The 25718-nt window shown below is 43.5% G+C and overlaps 1 protein-coding gene across 5 annotated transcripts in view; it reads right to left on the bottom strand.

The window, feature by feature from the left end:
* NLGN4X (neuroligin 4 X-linked) overlaps window positions 1-25718 on the bottom strand; it is a 333213-nt gene that overhangs the window by 238915 nt on the left and 68580 nt on the right. For all 5 annotated transcript variants that reach the window (XM_067023747.1, XM_067023746.1, XM_059050270.2 and 2 more), the window contains one exon: window positions 20665-21466. In XM_067023747.1, coding sequence (XP_066879848.1) covers window positions 20665-21136 — 472 coding nt within the window. In that variant the 5' untranslated portion in view covers window positions 21137-21466. The remainder of the gene's footprint in view (window positions 1-20664; window positions 21467-25718) is intronic.

Genomic DNA, 25718 nt, shown 5'->3' with positions numbered 1-25718 from the left:
TGGACCTAGAAATGATCCTACTAAGTGTCATAAGTCAGACAGAGAAAGACAAATATTATATGACATCAATTATATGTGGAATCTAAAAAACTATACAAATGAACTTATTTACAAAACAGAAACAGACTCAGACATAGAAAACGAACTTATAGTTGCCAAAAGGGAAAGGTGGGAGGGATAAATTAGGAGCTTGGGACTAACAGATACACAATATTATACATAAAATAGATAAACAACAAGGACCTATTGTATAGCACAGGGAACTATATTCAACATCTTGTAATAACCTACAATGGAAAAGAATCTGAAATATACAAAGCGGAATCACTTTGCTGTACCTGAAAGTAACACAAGATTGTAAATCAACAAAAAAAGTCATGCATACACATTACTTTGGGCATAGAATATTGTTTTATTACATCTTTGCTGATATTAATAGGTGAAACCGTGTTTTCTTTTATTAAAGCACATTTAATTACTCTTAAGAAAATTATATAGGAAAGAGTCAGACAGACTTAAAGCCAAATTCTGTTTTCTTCCTTTTACAAACTGGCCAAGTTAGGTAAAGTACGAACCACCCCCGGCTCCACTTTCCTCATTTGTGACATGGTATTTTGGAGCGCTATTAGGTGTCCTCATTGATAGAGAATGTCCAAGCTTTAGTGCAAAGTGTCCGCTAGACAAGCTCACTCACTGAATGCCACCTACTATTATCTTCGTCACCATCACCATCAACACCCTCCTCACCTCTCTCACTGTCATTATCATCATTTCCATCCTCACAGTCCTCATCACCGTGACCACCACCACAATTATCAACACAAAATCACCATCTTCATCGCCATCATCACCACCATCATCAGCATCATGAAAATTATGATCATCACCATCCTCAGCACCATCACTACCATCATCCTTATCATCACCACCATCAACCCCTTCATCGCCATCATCACCACCATCATCAGCATCATGAAAATTATGGTCATCACCATCATCACTACCATCATCACCACCATCAACCTCTTCATCGCCATCGTCATCATCACCATCACAGTATCATCAACTCCATCGTGCTCATCTTGTCACCACCATCACCATCTTCATCGCCATCATCACCACCATCATCAGCATCATGAAAATTATGATCATCACCATCCTCAGCACCATCACTACCATCATCCTTATCATCACCACCATCAACCTCTTCATCGCCATCGTCATCACCATCACGGCATCATCACCTCCGTCATGCTCATCTCATCACCACCATCACCATCACCATCTTCATCGCCATCATCATCACCATCACGGTATCATCACCTCCGTCGCGCTCATCTCGTCACCACCATCACCATCTTCATCGCCATCATCACCACCATCATCAGCATCATGAAAATTATGATCATCACCATCCTCAGCACCATCACTACCATCATCCTTATCATCACCACCATCAACCTCTTCATCGCCATCGTCATCACCATCACGGCATCATCACCTCCATCATGCTCATCTCATCACCACCATCACCATCACCATCTTCATCGCCATCATCATCACCATCACGGTATCATCACCTCCGTCGCGCTCATCTCGTCACCACCATCACCATCTTCATCGCCATCATCACCACCATCATCAGCATCATGAAAATTATGATCATCACCATCCTCAGCACCATCACTACCATCATCCTTATCATCACCACCATCAACCTCTTCATCGCCATCGTCATCACCATCACGGCATCATCACCTCCGTCATGCTCATCTCATCACCACCATCACCATCACCATCTTCATCGCCATCATCATCACCATCACGGTATCATCACCTCCGTCGCGCTCATCTCGTCACCACCATCACCATCTTCATCGCCATCATCACCACCATCATCAGCATCATGAAAATTATGATCATCACCATCCTCAGCACCATCACTACCATCATCCTTATCATCACCACCATCAACCTCTTCATCGCCATCATCATCACCACCATTACGGTATCATCACCTCCGTCACGCTCATCTCGTCACCACCATCACCATCTTCATCGCCATCACCACCACCATCATCAGCATCATGAAAATTGTGATCACCACCATCCTCAGCACCATCATCAGCGTTATCATCACCATCTTCTTTTTCACTGCTCTCATCCTCAGCATCATCACCAGCATCACGACCACCAGAATCTACTACGATTATTATCTATATTTATTCATCTATGGGTTGGTTGTTCACTTTGGTCACTGGGATGTTAGTCTTTTATTTAAACTGATTTGATTTTAAAGATCAACCCAAATAAACCCTTGTTGCAAGTCCGTTAATTAAACTGCCTACAGATACAGTTTACAACTAGGTCCCCTAGGAGGTCACTTCAAAAAGTTACCCTAGGGTAGGCGATTTGGACCATGGTTTCTTTAATTATTTCCTATTTTTTTCCTAATGGCAGAAAGGAGTGTTTGTTTACACTTGGTTTAAAAATGTGTCAGGTCGAATTTTCTGAGGTCCTTCCTGTGCCTATTATTCATACACTTTCACATATCATGAAACATATGATATTCAAGTAGTGATATAACAGGACTATTATTATATATAAACACATCTTGTTCATGACTATTATAGAAAAGATCTTTGTCAGCATCACCTTCGGGGTCACTACGATGCATATTCTTGGGGCCCATCTGTCATGATCGTCTTCAGGGTCATTAAAATGCAGATTCTTGGGGCCACTCCCCCAAGTTAGTGAGCCAGTGGGGGCCTGGATGAAGCCCGGGAATCTGCACGTGAAAAACTTCCTGGTTAGTTTGGGAACAACTGCTCTGTAGCATGAACCTCGGGACTCTGTCCCGCATGTCTGTGTGTTAACTACGAGATTCCCAAATGACTTCGTGAAGGTATTTCTTTACGTCAAAGGTCAGCAAACTTTTTCTATAAAGGACAAGATAATACGTACTTTAGATTTTTAACCTATACGGCCTGTTTTGCTGCTATTCAACCCTGCCACTGTGGTGTGACAGCAGCCACAGAAAATGGGCCAATTTACTGGGTGATGTGTTTTGCAAAGAGAGGCGGTAGCAGGAGGCACTCAGCCTCTGAGTTCTACTGTCCACTCCTGCTTCATGTTTTCTGCAAGGCAGTGAGGTCCTCTTTCAGCGCAATACTTGTCCTTGCTGGGCTTCTCAGTTTTCTTAAGAGCACATCTCTCGATATTCTCGGTAGCTCAGTTGATGACAGAGCACGCTGCCGTGTAATTAACTGATCACAGTAGCTGCACTTCGGATGCTTGAGCAAAGACTTCCAATTCACTCACTCGGTCTTTTAAACAGTGCTCAGCTCAGAGAATCAATATGAACATGAGCCTCTGGGCTCCATCCTTGAACACGCGATTCATGTTCGTTCCCCACAGCCATTCGGTCAATCACGTGTCCGTCCAATTCCTCCTTAGTGTATTCTGACCCCGTGAGTCTGGAGCCCGTGTCCCTCTGGATAGTTCCATATCTCCCCAACTTGCTACATCATAGCGTCGATTACACTTAATAGTGATTCCAGTTGCTTGTCCATCTTCTCCTGTGTGGTTGCAAGAGAAGGGGTGGGACCACATTCAGCCAAGAGGCCTGACAATTAGAAGCTACCCAATAAGTAATTCACTGAATGCATGAGTCCAAGGAAAAACTGTGTATGTGTTAATGTCAGGGCCCACAGAGTAGGAAATGTTAACGAACAAAGCCAGAGGAAGTCAGTGAGGTAATAAGGTTCCTAGTGGTGCCTGCTTGGATTTACAGAGCTGCAGGAGAAGAGAAGACCAGGTTTGACCACCATCCTGAGGGGCTACCCAGGTCAAACCCTCACAAAAAAAAGCTCAATGAGAAGCAAGCAGCAGCCGGGTATGACCTCCTGTGCTTCTTGCAGAATCTCCTAATAGAGAACGGAGGAAATGAACTAACTGGTCAACCAACTTCCCAACAGCCGCCCACCACCCCCCACTGCAACTTTTCCCGTTAAAGGCTTAGGCTGAAAGTCGTTCAAATACAATTTCACTTTCTGCCAAATCAACTCCCTAAATTGGGGGATCCTTTAGCAGACCCAACCCTTTAGCTGGAATTTTTTTTTTTTTTTTGACTGCACCAAGCGGCCTGCGGTATCTTAGCCCCCCCGACCAAGGACTGAACACGTGCCCCCAGCAGGGAAAGCGTGCAGTGCCAACCACTGGACCACCAGGGAAGTGCCTAGCTGGAACTCTTAAAATAAATGGGGGGCAGATCAGGTTCCCCCCTGTCCTAACCAGTCTGCCCCACGTCAGGTCAAGTTTTCCATCTGGAGTTACAGCATATGTTACCCCTGATTTTGCCATCAGCGAACACGTTCCAGACCCAGACGTGTCTCTGGAGTGTGATGCCCAGTGTGGATCATGTCTCAACATAAATTTCCTCATCGGCTGGATGTTCCTGTCACTTTATATATATGTCACTAAGAGGTCCAGATGCTTCCATAAAAACAGCAGTAACACCTCGTAAGCAAGGTTTCTCATTTTCAAATCTCTAGGTCCTTCTTTTGGCTGAAAAGAAAACAGTGTAGGGAAGGCTTTGCCACCCATGTTCACTGCCTATCCCATTAAGCCACACTACTCTTTCCTGTCTGGTTACTATCCCGAATATGAGGACTAACAATGAACATCAATGAGTTTTGCTTGCTCAGCATGTGATTTCCCTTGAGAACTGTCTTTTCTGAATCTACCCTCAGCTGATTCCTGCTGGACTCACCCATCCCTCTTTCCCATCCAGAAATGTCTACCCAACCCAGGCCATGCCAAACCAAGGGACTCTTTCCTCTAGATATGGAAATTGGTTCAAAGTTGGCCTGTGACCCAAGCTGGGTCAAAAAAAAAAAAAAAATCATCCCCAGGCCAATACGCTTCTCTGAGTTCAATGGTGACATCACAGGGAAATGCTGGTGACCATTTTTTTGCCACCAAATGAAGACAGCCTCTCTGAGAAGTCAACATAGAGAAAGAAAGATGGACCCAACCTTTCCGGTGACTAACGACAAAATGATTCAGATCCGAGAGCACCATCTCTGAAGCTACAACCACTGATAGAACTCTCAGTGCGGAGACCCAATGAAGCCCTTTTTCCCCCTAAGTGAACTGAACTTGAACTCACTTCACTTGCCATCTAAACATTTCTAAGTAATAACCAGTTTGATGAGCTCAAAATCCACATTCCCTCCAGCCAGTGGGACTTGAGTTATAATTCGGTCAACTTTTGAAATCCATTTATTTTACCCATCACGTTCACATCCATTATTGAATGCTTCATAAAAAACGATCACAAACCTAAATGGCTTACAGCAATCTTTTTTTTTTTTTTTAAATCACAGTTTCTGTGTATCAGGAATCCAGGTACAGCTGAACTGGGTTCTCTGTTTGAGCACCTCTCATGAGCCTTCAAACGAAAGTGTTGGCCAGAGCTGGGGTCTCTTCTGAAACCTGAGTGCCTGGGCAAGATCAGACTCCAAGCTCATGTTGTTGTTGGCTGGATTCAGTTCTTTGCAGCCTGTTGAACTGAATGCTTCAGTTCCTTGCTGGCTGTTGATCAGATGCAGCCTTCAGTTTCCCTCCATGGGGATCTTTCCGACACGGCAGTTTATTCCAACAAAGCATGAAAACCAAAAAGGCAACAGAAATGATCTGCTAGTCAGACATAAAATCCAAGCCAATGCAATGTAACCATGGCAGTGACATCCTATCCCCTCCATCACATCCCACTGGTGAGAGGGAAGTCCTGTGTCCTGCCCACCCTCAAGCAGAGGGAACTCCACAAGAGCATGGCTACCAGAACCCCGGGGTAATGTGAGGCCTTGCTGAGGCAATCCATCACACATGTCCACCCCCAGTGGTGGTGATGCTTGGAAATTTCCCGGGAAATATGAGAACACTTAGGGCCTGACAGATATGGACTGAGATGTCTCAGAGGGAAGAGTTGGGCCTGCTGATGGCCTGAAGTTGATTCTCAAAGAAGACGAGGAAGTACAGGATGCAGCAGTAGGATCAGTCTTTCCTCAGGAGCGAGAGTTCAGTAGAAGGATGTCACGTTCACTTTCTGAATCATTACATTAATGCATAGAATCTTCCATTTGGAAAACCACTGCCTTGGGGGATGGGAAGCCAAGATGTTCTTCTCTGGTGAGGAGAGGGGGAGAAGACATCCAGGAGACCACGAGGGTGTCAGGAGAGCTTCCCAAAGACAGAGGCGGCTTTGGGAACCGTGAATGTGGACGACAGCTGTTGTAGCTTCTTCTGGCCGAGGCGGGAGGTAAAGACAGAAGATACAAAGTCCACGTTGTATTAAGATTGCTAGCACTACTGGAACAAATGACTGCCAACTGGGTGGCTTCAATCAACAGAAATTTAAAGGGCACACTGTTCCGCAGTACAGAAACCCCACATTAAGGAGTCGACATGGTTGGTTCCCTCTGTAGGCTCTGAGGGAGACTCTGTTGCTTGCATGTGTCTCAGCTCTGAGTTTTTGGTGTTTTTCATCAATCCTTGGTGGGTTTGGGCTTGGAGACGCATGTCTCCGTTTTCTGCGTCTCTGCCTCCATCTTCCCATGGTCTCCTCCCTGGGAATCTCTGCTGTCTTCATTCTGTTCTCCTCTTCCCCTGCCCTACTCCCCCCTTCCTCCTCCTTCTCCTCCTCCTCCTCTTCTTCTCCTCCTTCTCCCAATTTAAGCACTCAATACCTATTTATTAAATTCACCATTTGGTCATAGTGCAGGTGTGAACACCTGTGCTAAGATTCTAAGATCCAGTCTCTTACTTTTGTTTATTAATTAATTTATTTATTTGGGGCTGTGTTGGGTCTTCGTTGCTGTGCGAGGGCTTTCTCTAGTTGCGGCGAGCGGGGGCCACTCTTCATCGCGGTGCGCGGGCCTCTCACTATCGCGGCCTCTCTTCTTGCGGCGCACAGGCTCCGGATGCGCAGGCTCAGTAGTTGTGGCTCACGGGCCCAGATGCTCCGCAGCATGTGGGATCCTCCCAGACCAGGGCTCGAACCCATGTCCCCTGCATTAGCAGGCAGATTCTCAACCACGGCGCCAGCAGGGAAGCCCCAGTCTCTTACCTTTAAGAGCCTTTTTCCCAAGAGAGACCAGAAGGACAAAGTGTTCTTGGTGATGTGTTTGACTCTCTTTCCTAGGAAGGAAAGATTTAGTTTCTTTCTGACATGTTGAGGAAAACATCCACTTGGATTCCATGGGCGAAGCTTCACAGAGAAGGTATGGCTTCCTGGAAGTTTGTTTTTTCTTTTTATGGAGTCCTAGACATGAAAGAAGTGAGACTTACCGGGCTCTTTTTTTTTTCTTCTCCCACTCCCAACACCCACCTCTGGTAACCATCAATCTGTTCTCAATAACTATGAGCTTGGCTTTTTTGGGTTTTTTTGTGGGTTTTTTTGGTGGGGGGAGTGTTTAGATTTCACATATAAGTGAAAAATAAAGTATTTGTCTTTGTCTGACTTATTTCACTTAGCATAATGCCCTTGAGATCTGTCCACATCGTTGCAAATGGCAGGATTTCCTTCTTTTAATAGCTGAATAATATTCCACTGTATATATATCACCTCTTCTTTATCCACTCATCCATCGATGGACACTAGACTGTTTCCATATCTTGGCTATTGTAAATAGTGCTGCAACGAACATGGGAGTGCAGATATCTTTCCAAGTTAGTATTTTTGCTTTCTTTGGATAAATACCCAGAAGTGGGTTTGCTGGATAATATGGTAGTTCTATTTTTATTTTTCTGAGGAACCTCCATACTGTTCTCCATAGTGGCTGCACCAATTTACATTCCCACCAACAGTGCAGGAGGGTTCCCTTTTCTCCACACCCTCGCCAACACTTTGTCTTTTCAATAGTAGCCATTCTAACAGGTGTGAAGAGATATCTCGTAGCTTTGATTTGCATTTCCTTGATGACTAGTGATGTTGAGCATCTTTTCAAGTACCTGTTGGCCATCTGTATGTCTTCTTCAGAAAAGGTCTATTCAGATCTTCTGCCCATGTTTAAATTGAACTTTTTTTAAAACAAATGTGGTGTCTTATGAGGGCACCAGTCATAAGGACACCAGTCTTAACAAGGACACCAGTCGTAATAGATTTAGGGTCCTTGCTAATACAGTATGACCTCATCTTACCTTGATTACATTTGCAAAAGCCCTATCTTCAAATAAGGTGACATTCATAAGTACTGGGGGGTGGTTAGAACTTCAACATATCTTTTGGCGGGGGACACAATTCTACCCATAACTCAGGTCAAGTCAGAACCTGTGACAAGAGAAAAGACTGAAGACTACATACCCATGGCATGGTCCGTAAAAGTCTTTAAAAGATTCCACCTGATATTCTGCAGTCTTAGAATAACCATTTCATATCTCACAAAGCCCCAAATTCCTCATAGTACCTTCTCATAGCTTATCTAATTTAAATCATGACCAGAGTAATAATAAAAACAACTACACAATCTTCATTTGAAGAAAATGCTAGAGGAAGTTCATTTCCCCCTAAGTCCAGAGAAAGGCATATGAGATGTTGAACTCTTTTCCAGCCTGTGAACTTCAATTAATTTCTTGGAAATGATTCTACATCCATTAAATCAAGTGATAGATAATTGCATTTATTTTTAAAAAATTATTTATTTTTGGCTGTGTTGGGTCTTTGTTGCTGCACGTGGGAGAATGCGAGCTGCTCTTTGTTGCGGTGCGCGGGCTTCTCACTGCGGTAGCTTCTCTCGTTGCGGAGCACGGGTTCTAGGCATGCGGGCTTCAGTAGTTGTGGCTCGTGGGCTCAGTAGCCATGGCTCGCAGGCTCTAGAACGAAGGCTCAGTAGTTGTGGTGCCCGGGCTTAGCTGCTCTGTGGCACGTGGGATCTCCTCGGACCAGGGCTCGAACCCATGTCCCCTGCGTTGGCAGGTGGATTCTTAACCACTGTGCCACCAGGGAAGCCCAAGACAACTGCATTTAAAATCAGGCAACCTATGGCTTTCCCCAAACTAGGAACCTATTACTGTGTTGGCCATTCCGTCACAATGTTCCACCTCCTTCTTTTGTAACACCTCTGGAACTTTGTTATTTCAGGGAAACATGCAGTAAACAGATTTTGGCTGGGCTGCAGCTGGTAATTCTCGTGCAGGCGACGACCTGTGAGAAAATCCGAGCCTCGGTTGCAAATTCCTTCACCCTGGTGCATGCGATCCGTTTGCTGTAGGAAGCAGAGGAATCGTATTTTCTTTCATGTTCTAACTCATACTGCAAAATATATTATTGTTTTCTTAAAAAAATTATGAAAACGTGCAGTTTCAGGTTGAAAATAGATGAGCCAAGAGATGAAGGCATTGGCCAAAAAAAAAAAAAGAAAAAGAAAAAAACTAACAAGAACTCCGGGTATATACAACACATATCATGATTTGAGAGCAAATGCATGCCTATGGGTTGACATTGGCAATAATTCTTGGTACCAAGACATCCACCTAAGAGTAAGACACTCAACTGATAGGCTCCCCACAGTTGCCTAGGGAGGAGGATGAGAGGGGCCGGAAGGGCATCTGCAGGAGGAAATGAAGCCTGCTGAGGATGCTTGCAAGAGACAAGGTGGGACATAATATCTTGTCTTCAAAGATTTCCGAAGCAAGAGGCTGGGAGAGGAAGGAATCCAGTTGGCTTTGCTTTAGCTCTGTGGGTAGAGATGGCACATGGATAGGTCACCAGCCCTTGCCAACGGTGAAAGGAACTCCCTTACAAACCTGCAAACGTCTTCAGCGGCCACAGGTCCAAAAAGGGCTGCATGTCCAGGAACTGTCCGTTGTCCATTTGACCCACACATTCAAGTAGATGGTTCACTAAGTTCACAAATGTTTTCAAAGGTATACAGTCTCCTAGGGGTGTAGCCTTGTAAAATGATTGGAGTGAAGCTCTAGGAATACGGAGAAGGATGCTTCGTCTCTGCTTAGGGCTTCAGGGGGTTAATGACCAGAGGAATACTGCCCTGAGAAAGTCTGGGTGAAACGGGTCCCACAGCTCCTCCTATGTGGAAGATTTCACAGTTCTGTGATTTATGTGCTAGGTGATGCTATCACTCACCCCCAGGTAATATGATGACTGGGTAGTAGTCTATTCAACGTACCACAATCCCTTTCTTTAAAAAAATGCATGAAATGCAAACATCCTTGTACAATGTGCTACACTGGAATCTGATCTCATTATCTGATTTAAACGCAGAAGGAAATATCTAACCCAAGCTAATATGTTTTTACCAGTGTAATTTTCTTAGGGAACATACAGTTTTCTATTTTAAAATCTAAACTACTTTTTTTTTTTTTTGCGGTACACAGGCCTCTCACTGTTGTGGCCTCTCCCTTCGCGGAGCACAGGCTTCAGACGCGCAGGTCCAGCGGCCACGGCTCACGGGCCCAGCCGCTCCGCGGCATGTGGGATCTTCCCGGACCGGGGCACGAACCCGCGTCCCCTGCATCAGCAGGTGGGCTCGCAACCACTGCGCCACCAGGGAAGCCCTAAACTACTTTTTTTAAACACACAAAATGTTAGAGCAGTATCACATTACTTATCTGGAGGTACACATTATAAAATATAGAGTTATGAAAGTATTTCACTAGGTAAAAATTTGGGGGGAGCAGTAAAGCTTTTCATGATTTTAAAAAAAAATTCCAGGCAATAAGTACATCTGAATTGGGTAAGAAAGGAACCTCATGTTCTTTGATTTAACCTTATTGCACAGTCTGTTGAGAAGAAAAATATGCATTAGCACCCCTTCGGATGGAGTTTCATTTATGAATTCTCCAATGTCAAAAATATAACAATGAAAAAACTACCCAAGTGAGTACTTTGCATGTTAAACTATACCATCAAAGCACCTTCCTATAGTTCTGTTATGATTTTATCCCTCCCTGTTTGCCCATTTTATACTTTTTATGTCTTGGTCCATCTAGAGAAGGAACAAATAAGAAGCTTCATTCTGGGGGGTTCAGAAAGCCCTCCTTCCTTCCACAACACAGGAGTATATGCCTTGGATACTCATCTCAAGATTGCTGGAAACCTTTCCATCATGGATCCTCAAGGGAAACCATAACTTTCAAACTCTTTTTTTTTTTTTTTTTTTTTTCGTGGAAACTTAAAGCATTCCCTGCTTGAATTAACTGTGGCTACTGATCCGTTTTCTGAAACTTCAGTTTTTGTTCGGACTCATTTACTTTCCCATCAAAGGGCTTACATTTCTTTACATCACCTCTTGGACTTACCCAAAGCCTTGCATATGTTAAATGCAAAGAGTGAGTGATCAATATTTTTCAGTGAATCACCTAAAAAGGTTGTAAAGAGAATAAGGAATGGAGGAGAGAAGAAAACACAAAACGAATCAGAGTTGGGATCTGGAGATCCGTAGACTATCTGGCTGGGGTTAGAACTACAGCGGACACATGGGATGTGTAGATAGGGTAGATGGGATGTCAGGTGAACAGGCTCCTTTTTTGATGGAATGCTGGATTATGTCCTGTCATAAAACAGATAGAACAGAACATAGCTCAAAGCATACGTTTTAAAGAAAACTGATAGGAGTGTTTCGGAACACGTAATTTTCAGATTGTGTCGAGACCGACTACAAAAGCTCCTTTGCTTGAGACAAATCAATACTTTCACTGTTCTTCTCTCTCTGATGGGAACACACACTCCTCCCCAGGGCAAACTTGACTATTGTACACACAACCACATTCACAACGGATGAGAGAGCATCTTGATTAAGGGAAACTTCAGAGTGCTTGGAATTCACAGAGGAAGGCAGAGTCCCGTCATCTCCATGTGCTTTTTGGCTTTTTCCAGAAAACCGTAACACACTGGCTCTTAAAGGAATTGCGGATGTTTTTTCCTGTGGGCTTTCTTCCAACATCCTACACACAAACACAGCCACACAGACACACGTACACACCGCAAACTATACACCAACACCAGTCATCACCACTCCAAATAATCAGACACGTGAAATCTAACGAGAAAAATTCTCTTCATTTTTTTCCCCTCTGTTTCCAGTTGTGGAAGCGTACTTCGCCAAGCCTAAAGAGAATATTCGATTGAATTAATAAGACAGAGACCACCCTGTCTCTTGTCTGCATTTTGTCTTAACAAGTGGTTAGCACATGAATAGATCACTCTTTTTCAGACTCTCTCTCTGCCTCGGTTGCCTGTGAGATCCTGGATGATTTGTAGGTCTGGTTTACTTATGCAGGGCTGCTGTTTTGCACTCCTCACAAATTCCCCATGGTCCTCAAATCCCAAGCTAACGGATTCTCAGCTCTGTTCACTTTCACTGCAGTTGGGATGTCACTGCACCCAAAACAAGGATTCTTAACCATAAAGGAGAAAACATGAAACGAATTCTTTATGAAGGCAGCCTGGTTTAGGAAAACCAAACACCAGACCAGACAGACAGGAACCGACTTCCCAACCCGGCACTCAAGGAACTTCAGTCTTTGAACGACAGATACTGTAATGAGATGAACACTGAATTACCCGAATATTAAAGTTGTAAGAACGTACTGATCTTTTCCATTTTATAATCATTTCTTACACAGTCGCTTACTCCAAAATCACTATAACCCTAATATTCACAGGAGGTACAGTTCTATTGTTATTCATAACTGAGGTCACTCAATATTAGAAAGGTTGAAGGCTCTGCCAAGACAGTATGCAAAATAAACAAGTGTCCAAACCAGCAGTGTCTTTCGCAACAAATGAAGCTATTACACGTCCTGGGGGCGAGACTGCACGAGTACATAAGGAGGAGATTTCTGGACACCAACACATACTCTAGGAGACTAACTGCACCGCAACTTTCTATCTTGAACAGTTTGTTTGTGATGTTTATAATACGCATGCATAGCAGAGTGGGGTTTTAATACATCCTAAGTCATTTGGACTTGTTTTAATTGTTAAAAAAAATTATAAATTGCTAATGGAATTGAGTTAAAACTCATGTTTTGGAAAATGACAAGTGAAAGGGGAAATCCTCTTCTTTAGAGAACAGTTCTTCTGAATTACTCTAACAAGTATAAGGCATATTAACCAAACAGCATTATTCATAATATATATAATTTCTAAACCCACCACAGGATTATTTTTCTATTGGTGAACCTCTTAAGCTGGGAGAGAGACACACATGTTGTCAGAAATCTACTCTAGTTTAACCGTGTCCACAGAATACTAAATTCTTTTCAATTAATCCTTGTCAGGGAGATATTTATTAAATAATCTTTCCTAATTATCTTCACTAACAAGCCATTGTCTACACAACATCAAAAATCCCCCCAAAAGATGAAAATGGGAATGATTTAATGATTCTCACATAGCCGCATGCTGATGCGGATTGGCTCCAACATCTTTCTCACTGTGTTAACTTAGTCAGCTTTTAGTTTTTGCCACTAAAACTAAACTTTGCCACTCTACCTACAACTGAACTATCTGTGACTTGATGAAAAAGAGAAAGGCAATTAATTTTTCCGTTATCTCACAGAAAAAAAATAGTGCTATTGTCGTTGGATGTTCTCAGATCCTCTTCCAAGAAATGAATTTTAATGCTTTCTTGATGATTAATTTCTGTACTTCAAACAGGATGCTAAAAATCCATTTGACAACTCAGGCTAAAAATGATAAAGCTTAGGAATAAAGCAGAACAAGATAATACTCTGTTTAAAAAAAAAAAAAAAGCCATTCCTGAAATAATGCCCTTTGCAGCAACATGGATGGAGTGAGAGATTATCATACTAAGTGAAGGAAGTCAGACAAAGGCAAATATATCACTTATATGTGGAATGTAACATATTACTCAAATGACCTCATCTACAAAACAGAAACAGACTCACAGACAGAGAGAACAGATTTGTGGTTACCAAGGGGGAGGGATGGACTGGGAGTTTGGGATTAGCAGATGCAAACTGGTATATATAGGATGGATAAACAACAAGGTCCTACCGCAGAGCACAGGGCACTCTATTCAGTATCCTATGATAAACCATCATGGAAAAGAATATAAAAATGTATATATGCATATAACTGAGTCACTTTGCTGTACGGCAGAGATTGACACAACATTGTAAATCAACTATACCTTCTATTTTAAAAATGCCATTCCTCAAAACTCCCTTTTGTTAAGGCCATAGTAGGAACTGTCTGAAGTGATGGATGCTTGGTCCTGTTTCTTAAGCTGACCCCTCCAATACTACAGTAAATAGTTTTGTTATAGACAATACACATTTATTATGTACTGGACATTAGACCAATATGCATATGCAAATTAGCTGAAAAGTTCTGGTTCTCTTTTCTCCTATTAACTATGCTCCACTAACATCAGATTACAGAGTCGTTATAGGTACAAGATACTAGACAAAGCACTTCATATGGATTAATACCTTAAATCTCCCAGCTCATCTTTATTTTACACACAAGGAAACTGAGGCATGTACTAGCCAAGGAACTTGTCCATAATCACTCAACTGGTAAGGGAACAGGCTGGCATTTGCACCCTGGCAGGCAAGTTCCTGACCAGTCCTCCAAGCCGAGCTCAAGGAGTGAACCAAACTGACATTAGAAGGGGTACAGAAAAGGTATCTGCACCCCTCATCTTCACAGCAGCACTCTCTGTAACAGTCAAGCAATGGAAGCAACCCAAGTGTCCATCTATGCATGGACAAGTAAAGAATTTTTGGTGTAGATACACAATGGAATATCATTGAGCCATAAAAAAAGGAAATTCCTGCTATTTGTGGCAATGTGGATGGACCTTGATGGCATTATGCTAAGTGAAATTAGTCAGAAAATGGCAAACACTGTATTCACTTCTATGTGGAATCTACACAAAGAACACATGATATCACTTCTATGTAGAATCTTAAAAACATATGACAAATGAACTTATTTACGAAACAGAAATAGAGTCACAGATGTAGAAAACAAACTCATGGTTACCAACAAGGGGGAAAGCGGGGGAGGGGTAAATTGGGAGGTTGGGATTGACGTATACACACTACTATATATAAAACAGATAACTAATAAGGACCTGTTGTAGAGCACAGGGAACTCTACTCAATACTCTGTCATGGCCTCTGTGGGAAAAGAATCTAAAAAAGAGTGGATCTATGTATATGGATAACTGATGCACTTTGCTGTACAGCAGAAACTAACACAACATTGTAAATCAGCTATACTCCAATAAAAAATTGATTGGAAAAATAAAAAATAAACAAAAAACAAACAAAAGCACCAAACTCTTAGAAAAAGAGATCAGATTTGTTGCAGCCAAAGGTGGGGGTAGACGAATGGGGGATTGAATGAAGGTGGTTGAAAGGTACAAACATCCAGTTCCAAGACAAATAAGTACTAGGGGTATAATGTACAGTGTTCATGACTCTAGTTACCACTGCTCTATGAGATACAGCAGAGTTGTAAAGAAAGTAAATCCTAAGACTTCTCATCGCGAGGAAAGAAACTTTTCCCTTTTTTCTTTTTCTCGTACCTATATGAGAAGACGTATGTTAGCTGAAACTACCGCGATCGTTTCACAATATGCGGAAGCCACACATCATGCTGTCCCCCTTAAACTTGTACAGCAATGTATGCCAACTATATCTCAATAAAACCAGGGGGCAGGTAAAAATTAACTGACATTTTGTCAAATAAATTCATCAATAAATTATTTTTTAAAAGGATAGAGAATCACTTTCCCCATAACAGATCATATCTTGAGGTCTAGAGGGAAGGAATGCGGAGCCCAAAAGATTTTGCTAACACAGAAGAAGACATTTAGAGATACAGCTGCCATCGTGAGGGACATTCTGCCGAGACAGATGAGAAAAGACGACCATTTGGATGTTTTGGTCTATGCCATTCACTGACACCTACTCTGGACATCTGTTTTAGATGCCCGGGAAATCTTAAATGCCTGTTCATTATGTTCCTGTGTAAAATCAGTGTATCTTTTGAATATGACATTTAGTAAGAGTTGCCATAAATCTGTTCTAAAACGAGGAACCAAAAGTTGGGTGTCTACTTTCTACAGGTTAAACCTCAAATCTGCAAAATATCCACCCACCAATTGGAACCAACCTTATCTCCTTGATATGTATAAGGGAAAGCAGCAAATTTTAACTACCCAGCGTTAAAATGAGTGTGTATGTTTTTTTTTTTTTAAACCAGTTATTCTGGAGGTCAAAAGGGTAACAAACGAATTAGCATCTCAGAATGGGTAGTAACTCAGAAAGCTTAGAACAACTCTTTAGTGATGTGTATGTTGCTTTCAATTAGGGTATTTATATTAAAGGCTGGCAAAACTCTATGAGTTTCCTGTTGCCGCTGTAACAAATTGCCACCAATGTTGTGGCTTCGAGTGGCAGATATTTAGGATCTCAGTGTTCTGAAGGTCAGAGATCCACTGGGCTAAAATTGAGGGGTGGGCAGGGCTGTGCTTCTTTCCGGGGCTCAAGGAGAGAACCCGTTTCTTGTCTTTTCCAGCTTTGACAGGCTTCAGGGTTCCTCGAGTCCTGGCTCTGCCTGGTCCTCAAAGGCAGCAATGGCCACTGTGCGTTTTTTCCATTGCTTCCCTCTGGCCCTCATCACCTTTTCTGCTTCCTTATTCACAACAAAGCGTTTTTGTTATTAAATGTGGACCCACCGAGATAAACCAGACTATATTCCCTGCATCTTAAAGTCAATGGAGAAGCAAATATCATAACAACAGGGACAGAGTAAAGGGACACAGTAGGTAATTAAATAGTTAATCCCACTAGGGGATTGTACATAAAGAAAAAAGTATGGGAGACCCTGTAAGTTAATGATCTCACTCAAGAAAGCAGGCATGGTGAACCACAGAGCCAATCAGGCTTATTAGCAACAAAACCATGCAACAGAAGTACAAGACAAGCCCCAAAACAAACAAACAAACAAAAATGGTGGCATGAGACCCACATCCTGCCCAGTGAGCTCAGTGAGTTAACGACCCCTAGGACATGCTCTCTGCAGACATAAAAAGCAATAATTTATGGAATGGTGACGTTTCAGAGTGAAAGACCCTCACTGTACTGAGACGTGAAATAATTTTTCCATTGTGCCATGACAGTCCCAGCTTGACCACGTGGGGGACAAGACAACTCCCCTGCCTGGTGTGGAGAAGGAGCCTGATGTCTACCCAAGGAGGAGGAAGAGGGTGGTCTTCTCCCCCTCCCCACTTTTGAGTATAAAACTGCAGCCCACTAAGTTCTCAGTGGCTCACGGCACCCTCTCACCTACCTGCTTGTAAGCCTCACAAGTGTCCTATTCTAATAAATCACTTTTTACCTATCACACTTTGCCTCTCGCTGAATTCATTCTTTTCATTTTAATATTTATTTATTTATTTATTTATTTGGCTGTGCTGGGTCTTAGTTGTAGCATGCAGGATCTAGTTCCCTGACCAGGGATTGAACCCAGGCCCCCTGCATTGGGAGCACGGACTCTTAACCACTGGACCACCAGGGAAGTCCCTCACTGCATTCTTTCTGCACCGAGACATAAAGAACCAGAGCTCCTCAGAGCCTGCCCGAAAATGCCACCTAGAGGTTTCAATTCCATCAGCAACCTTCACCCCTTGGCCCTGTAGGGTAACATATTCAAAGGTTCCAGGGATTACGACGTGCCCTTCCTTGGAGGAGGCATTACTCTGCCTACAACAGGTCTCTGTGTGTCTCTCGAAATTAAGCATGCGTGTCTCTGTTGCCATGACAACATGTGAAGCTTGACTAGTACAGGATAGGAACTCAAAACTATCATTGGTAGGGAAGTCAGACGGCCACACCGTTGGATGAATGCATCATGACAAATCTAAAAAAAATAATGGAGTACCAAAGTGGAATACTGAATTCCAAATAGCTAACACTGTTGTGCACACATTTAATGAAATGCACTGTTATGAATTAATATATGCCCTAAAGCAAGGTCTTTGGAGAAATCAGCATGATGCCGTAATTTCCATGTGTTATTGTACAAGTGGGGCTTATTCATTTAGTAATAACCAATACTTAAATATCTAAACCTCCATGTTGATTCACAAATGGATGAAAATCATCTATTTTTAAACCCTCAAAACTCCTGACCCTATAGGTTGTGATTTTCTGTTTCTGCAAACACACGGGCATATAGCATCCCTCACCAGCAAAATTCCATTATTTATCTATTGTAGGGAGATCAAATTTACCTATTCAGCCCCTATTAGATTTCTGATTCTCCCGCCAAGATGGTGCCAGAGTGCTCTAAGAAGCCCAGAGGAATCAACAGGTAGCACTGCCTTTATTCTTAAATTTACATTGCTTCTCTGTTAGGCAGCTTTTTTCACGTTTCTATTCCCACATCCTTATTCAATCCTGAACCACAAAGAAACGGCCAAATCGTTTATGGATTCAATCCACACAATTGCACATCTATGGGTGTGTCATCAAGGAAGCTACTGATTTCTCTTCCTGGGCGGTGTAGCTGTACCCCGACCTCTCAGAAGCAGGCATTCTACTCGAAGTGCATTCCTTGTTTGGAAGGTTAACTCTATAAAGTCACCGGTTCAGAGACACCAGCATATCAAATTTACGATGAAAGCAATTTTATGTTTTTAAAAGATTTTTTGTTTGATGTGGACCATTTTTTAACATCTTTATTGAATTTGTTACAATATTGCTTCTGTTTTACGTTTGTTTGTTTGGTTTTCTTTTTTGGCCACGAGGCACGTGGGATCGTAGCCTCCCGACCAGGGATCAAACCGCACCCCCTGCACTGGAAGACAAAGTCTTAACCACCAGCCGGCCAGGGAAGCCCCATGAAATCAATTTTAGTGGTATGCGGGCCTCTCACTGTTGTGGCCTCTCCCTTTGCGGAGCACAGGATCCGGACGCGCAGGCTCAACAGCCATGGCTCACGGGCCCAGCTGCTCCGCGGCATGTGGGATCCTCCCGGACCGGGGCACGAACCCGCGTCCCCTGCATCGGCAGGCGGATTCTCAACCACTGCGCCACCAGGGAAGCCCCATGAAATCAATTTTAATCCTTTACCCTGTTTTGTTCCCACCACCCTGTCTTTGTTTCTTTTTATTCCTTTCTTTGAATAGTTCATGATGAGAAAGACCATGACCCAGATGGCTGTGAAATGAGAACTGTAATTGGTTTGGGTGGGGTTATCCACCCTCTTACAGATGCACCAGGCGGCTACTGCGGGCTACTGCACACTAGGGCAGCTCAGCACAGGGCATGGAAGTAAGGCGTCCAGTGTCAGTTTAACCCCGTGAACTCTATTCAAGACCTAGACTTTACCAGGTAATTGTGAGATCTGTCACCACAGTGACAGTAGCCACTTGCCAGACACTAGGAACATCATGAAGCTCAACCCTTTCACTTTCCCTGGGCATCCTTTGTCATCTCCCTAACAGACGCCCCCGCCCCGGTTTCTCGAGAAAGGTACCCATGCCACCTCTTTGCATCTGCACGGAGAACGGACAATATGGCAGATGCGATCCGACTTTGGAGATCACTGAATACTGTCATCGTTTATGGCAGAGCTTTCAGCCAAAGCTCACTGACAAACACCTCCCAAGGATTAAAGGTAAAAAAAAGGAAAAGAAATGTCTGCATGAAAGTTACCAAGGACACGGACACACTTCAGTTTCTATAGTAGACAGTGGTGGCTATGATTCCTCTCAATTACTATTTTTTTAAGTTCCAGGGAAGATTTCCTTCTATGTTTTTCCTTCTCCTTGTATAAAAAAGAGCACATGCAAACAAGAAGTGAGAAATGGGCTTTCATTGTAGACTAACCTTGAGTCTGGTTGGTCTTTAGCAAACATTTTAACGTGAGGTCTACATGAACAAGGAGATACCCAAGTTTTACTAGTATATATGGAACATGATTGTTTTCACAGATTTTCACTGTTGTGTCATCCAAAAGAAAAAGGGGCATTTTGTTCAAGCAAGAAAATCATTTTTCTAACGTAGTCAGAATCATCTGACGACACACACATTGGCCATGTGATCGCAGTGAATACTGGCAGGAAATAAAGTCCAAATTTATACCAACAACGTGGATTCTAAACAATCAAGTCCAATTGTTTTATCAAATATCCCTTGCTTGTGTATTTAAAACCATCAGTGGTTCCCTTTAAGACTCAGAAAGGGCGAATACCTTAAGGCATTAAAGCCAAAGGGACCATTCCTTATATAATTTTCAGGTGCTCACTTCAGCATGCTAGGGTTCTTAATTCTATTAGTTTCTCCAGATCCATTCCTTTACAGATGATCCAGGGATAACATAGAACACTATATGCTCTCACTGGTTATCACCGGCCAATAAAGGCTACAGCAATGCTAAAAAGGCAATATATGGAAAGAATTAAGTCGTTAATTATGATACCCTCCATCGATTAGACACTGCGTAAATTCAAGTCGAACAAATGGTACGTTACTGAGATAACGGAATACGAAAAGAAAATGAATGGTTATAGAAAGTAGCACGCACAGGACATTCTACGACCCTCTTGGCAAACGTGAGGCTGAGCGAGCAGGTGTTTTCTATTCAGAGTAAGGACTTACCATCCTCCGTGGGCACATAGATATTCAAATAAAGGCAGTCTTCATTCTGGTCTTGAACGTACGTCATCAGAGTATCCAGATTGGCAGTAAACCAGACGGGCAGCATGTCATGCAAGAGAGACCTCTCATCCAGGTGCTGGGGGCACACGGCGGCAAACTGCGTGGCGTTCCGAACCCCAGTCCATGAGGAGGGGGGTTCCGGGGGCTGGAACCGCCTTTCCCCGGTAGGAGGCGAGGCATAAGGGACCCCCAAGTATTGCTCCACTGGACCCAAAATCTCATTGGGCAGTGGTGTTCTCAAGCCCCGGATTTTGCCGTAATTGGTGTTGACCACAGGATACTGCGCCTGGCTGTCGGTGAGCGTGAACTTGATGGCCAGGGCGGTGATCCACAGCAGCACGTTGGAGTTCACCATGACACAGACCGGGGTGAAGACCAGCGGAAGCCATAACAGTCCCTGGGGTCTCGACATGGTTCAGCACCACATCCGCGGGCGTCCGTGCGGTGCAACGCCAAGCAAAGCAAGCCGGGAGGGGAGCCTGCAGAGGCCGGTGGCCTTCCGGGGGCCGAGACCCCGGGGAGGGGAAGGGCTTGCTAGGAAGCCTCTCCGCTGGATCATAGACAGAGCCCAAGGTTAACAACAAGGCCGGCGGTTTTCTCGGCAGCCCATTACGGGACGGCAGCCCTCTCTGAACGCTGGTGCCGAATTCCAGCCCGTGCGAGGCTCCAAGGAAGCGGTGACCATCTGACACCTCCCCGGGGCGACGATCACTTAGGAGACCTCCGAGGCAGAGCAGTCAGCCTAACGGGAGAAGAAAGCAGACAAGGATAAGGAAGGCAAGACCGCTGCCACCGACGGCGTTGGCTGTGACTTCCACCCAACCCTCAGCATCACGCAAGGAAATTCTCGTTCACCCGTGAATTTGTATATAGCGGCATCTGCGGGCAGTAGAATTTCGCCAGACAATCGCTTGTCTTAATTTCTACAGTGAGTCCCACCAGCTAGAACGATGCCAGTACTCCGGAAACACTCAAGTCTTTGTTGAATGAACAAACACACCGCCAAAAGTTACACACGTTGCACAGATAAGTGTCCTGATGTCTCCTAGTTGCACTATTATTGATAATATTAGACCATCAATGGATAGGCACTCCCAAAACACTGTTTCTCAGATGTTTAAGAAAACTGTCACCTTATATATAAAATAAACAAGGACCTACTGTATGGCACAGGGAACTGTACTCGGTATTTTCTAATAACCTATATGGGAAAAGAGTCTGAAAAAGAATAGATACAGGTATACGTTTAATTCAGTCACTGTGCTGTACACCTGAAACACAACACTGTAAATCAACCATACTCCAATATAAAGGAAATACATTTTCTCCCATTCTGAGGGTTGTCTTTTCGTCTTGTTGATGGTTTCCTTTGCTGTGCAAATCCTTTTAAGTTTACTTAGGTCCCATTTGTTTATTTTTGTTTTTATTTTCATTACTCTAGGAGGTGGGTCAAAAAAGGGATCACTGTGATTTATGTCAAAGAGTGTTGCAAAGCAGAAACAGAGACACAGATGTAGAGAAAAAAAACGTATGGATACCCAGGGCGGAAGGAGGGTGGGGTGAACTGGGAGATTGGGATGGACATATATACACTACTATGTATAAAATAGAGAACTAGTGAGAACTTGCTGTAGAGCACAGGGAACTCTACTCTCAGTGCTCTATGGGGGCCTAAATGGGAAGGAAATCCAAAAAAGAGGGGCTATATGGATACGGAGAGCTGATTCACTTTGCTGTACAGTAGAAACTGTAATACAACACTGTAAAGAAGCTGTACCCCAATAAAATTTTTAAATAAGTTCATACATACAGAAATATACGAATAAATACATAAATAAATGTGAAAAAAAACTGTCACTTTTTCCTAAGGTATTATGAGTGGAGTTCTAAAAGTTTTCCAAGGTGTGGAAAGGGAAGTGTGCATCCAAACCAGACTGGCTTCGTGCCACGTGGATATGTATCAGCGAACAGAAAGGAAGCAACATGTAACAGAAAGGGCACTGACACTGGATACTCATCCTTCTCGGGCTACGCAGTGGCACATGTCTGTAGGCTCCAGACATCATCGCCCTGAACCTCAGCTTCCTCGTAAGAAACCGAACAGGATGGTGCATCTCAAGTACATGCCGTAGCGCTTGTCACATCAAGACGCCATTCATAATTAAGAGCGTTGATACAGCAATCCCGATTTTCATGTAAAGCACTGCATGCCTTCAAGGGTAAACCCGGCAGCCTCTTTGAGAACCTTCTGGTACATTTGAGTCACCTTCTTATTGAGTCTGGGAGGAGTTAACTTTTAAAGAGTGACCTCCTTGGGAATTCTCTGGCGGTCCAGGGGTTAGGACTCCGGCACTCTCACTGCCAGGACCGCGGGTTCAATCCCTGGTCGGGGAACTGAGACCTGCAAGCCACGTGGTGCCACGAAAAAAAAAAAAAAAGGACCGCCTCAATTTGTCCCTAAGGGGATCACACGACGACTCTCCCCAGATAAACCACTGCGCGTATGACATTCAACAATGTCGCACGTGAGTATTATAAATGATGCATTAGAGACAGAAAACATTTCATGAGGTGTTGGCTGTTGCAAGGACTCTACCTTTTTTTAATCAACATTTTTTTTACTGAAGTAGAGTTGATGTACGACGTTGTGTTAATTTCTGCTGTCCAGCAGAGTGATTCAGTTATACATACACATAGTTTTTTAAATATATTCTTTTCCATGAGGGTTTATCATAGGATACTGAATATAGTTCTCTGCGATACACAGTAGGACCTTGGTGTGTATCCATCCTACACATAAAAGCTTCCATCTGCTGACCCCAAACTCCCACTCCATCCCTCCCCCAACCCCTCCCCCATGGCAAACCACCAGTCTGTTCACTACAGGACTCTACCTTTAAATACAGCATTCTTCAGCTGAAAACAGACAGATGTGTTTCTAAGGACACAGATGATTCTGGGTTACTCAGAGTCGTTCTGGACTAGAATATAATTATGCATTTCATTTCAGGGAATGGTTGAGTAGAATATGTCAAACAGATAATTTATTTTCTAATGAAACATATCTGAGCCAGATGTATCACGGAGCTAGAATCCGTCTGGGGGAAATTTTGTCATCCATGACATCCTGGGCCGAGTTCATCAGAGTTGGATGAAAATGCACTACAACACGGGATGGTAGCACTGAGAGGGAAACTTTGCAGCACACCCAACGGCTGATTTATGCGTTTGCTTCTATCTTTGTACTGGAGACAACATTTGGATTTCTGCCACAGCACGTGATCCAATTGCTGAATAATTAAAAGAGACAGACAGAAAATGTGAAAGAGGTGTTGACGGGTCTGAAATCTTGTTTTCCTGAAAGCCCTTAGAACCAGCATCAGTACTTCCTTCTCAAGCCTTCCTCATGGTCATAGGAGATGCCAGTAATTTCTGATTCTGATACACCTGGGTCCCCAAATGCTACCTCTCTCTGTGAGCTGGAGAAGTGAGCCAACCTCTCTGAGCTTTAAGCAGATGGCATGTCATGCCTCCTTTGTGGGGCTGGGCTGAGCCACAAGTGAGCAAAGGGGCAGGGCAGAGAAAAGGTCTCCTCAATCAATACCCGTGAAATGCTGGGACTCTGAACACAGACCTGCTCAAAACACTGCCGGGTACAGAGACAAAATGCAATGCAGTCAGTTCAGGGTTGTCACGAAGCAGGTACAGAGCAAGGAGTTTAAATTCTTTGAGCCTCTCTTTACTTACTTGTTTCTACCTCTCTGGGAATTAACTGAGTTGGTCCACACAAGGCGTCACATAGCCCCTGGACCGCAGGATTCCATAAAGGTAGAATTCAGTCGGCGGATTTGCTCCAGGACTTACAACGTGAACGCCCTGAGGAAGTCTGCTCCACTCCGTCATCCTGCATGTGGGTGACGGCACCTCTACGTCACATATTCGTTAAGACTGAGCAGGTGAGGGCACACGCGGACTTCAGGCTTCACCTGTATGATCAAGCCTACCTCCCCACAAGGTTCTGAGGGCCAGAGAGAGACCATGAACCAGCCGGACCTAAGAGGAGGGGAACGGGGGGGACGGGTATCTGGACACTCATGAAGTCCAGGCTAGGCATTCAAAACAATCATACGTTCCGAGCTATCTTACTTCCCGATGCTGTGGAATTTGGCAGTTTGCACAAATGGAATGCCACCACGGTCGAGCACTGCTTCTCAGACTCTGCACGGCTGACATATGGGACCACACTGCTCTGCGGTGAGGGCCGTCCTGAGCCCTGTAGGGTGTGTAGTAGCACCCCTGGTCTCTACCCACTCGAGGCTGGTAGCACCCGCCTCTCATTTTTAACAATCAAAAATGTCTCCAGACATTGCTAAGTGACCCCTGGGGGCAAGGTCATCTCAAGGTAAGAACCACGGGTGTAAATCATCAAATATGGGATTAGGGTGGCCATGTAAATGACTAAGCACCTGTAGGTACCTTTGAAAATTATCATCAGTGGCACTAGATTTATGTTTGTGTGTGTATATATATATATTTTTGTGTGTCACATTCAAATACACGGCAATTAGTGGGGGTATAGCTCAGTGGTAGAGCATTTGACTGCAAATACACGGCAATTGTAAAAGTTTTAGCAATGAAGATTTAAAAAATAAACCTATTTTAAATATGCACCCTCATCCTTGTTTAAAAATTATTGTAAATTAATTTGGGGGAGGACAAAAAAAAGACTTCTCATGTAAACGTCACACTGAAAATAACTTTTCAAGGAGTGAAATGTTGTTATAGCTACACATAATATATGTGTACAGTTAGGATACGTATAATACACATATTTATAAATATGTTATCTATTTTCTCTATAATATGTATTTATATATTTTTCAAATTTTTCCAAAAATAAAAACAAGATACTACAAAGGAAATTCTTTTTTTTTTTTTTGCGGTACGCGGGCCTCTCACCGTTGTGGCCTCTCCCGTTGCGGAGCACAGGCTCC

Source organism: Kogia breviceps, chromosome X (assembly GCF_026419965.1).
Source record: "Kogia breviceps isolate mKogBre1 chromosome X, mKogBre1 haplotype 1, whole genome shotgun sequence".
NCBI classification, from domain to species: domain Eukaryota; kingdom Metazoa; phylum Chordata; class Mammalia; order Artiodactyla; family Physeteridae; genus Kogia; species Kogia breviceps.
Note: the sequence above shows the minus strand (reverse complement) of the source record. Positions and strands in the feature narration are given on the sequence as shown.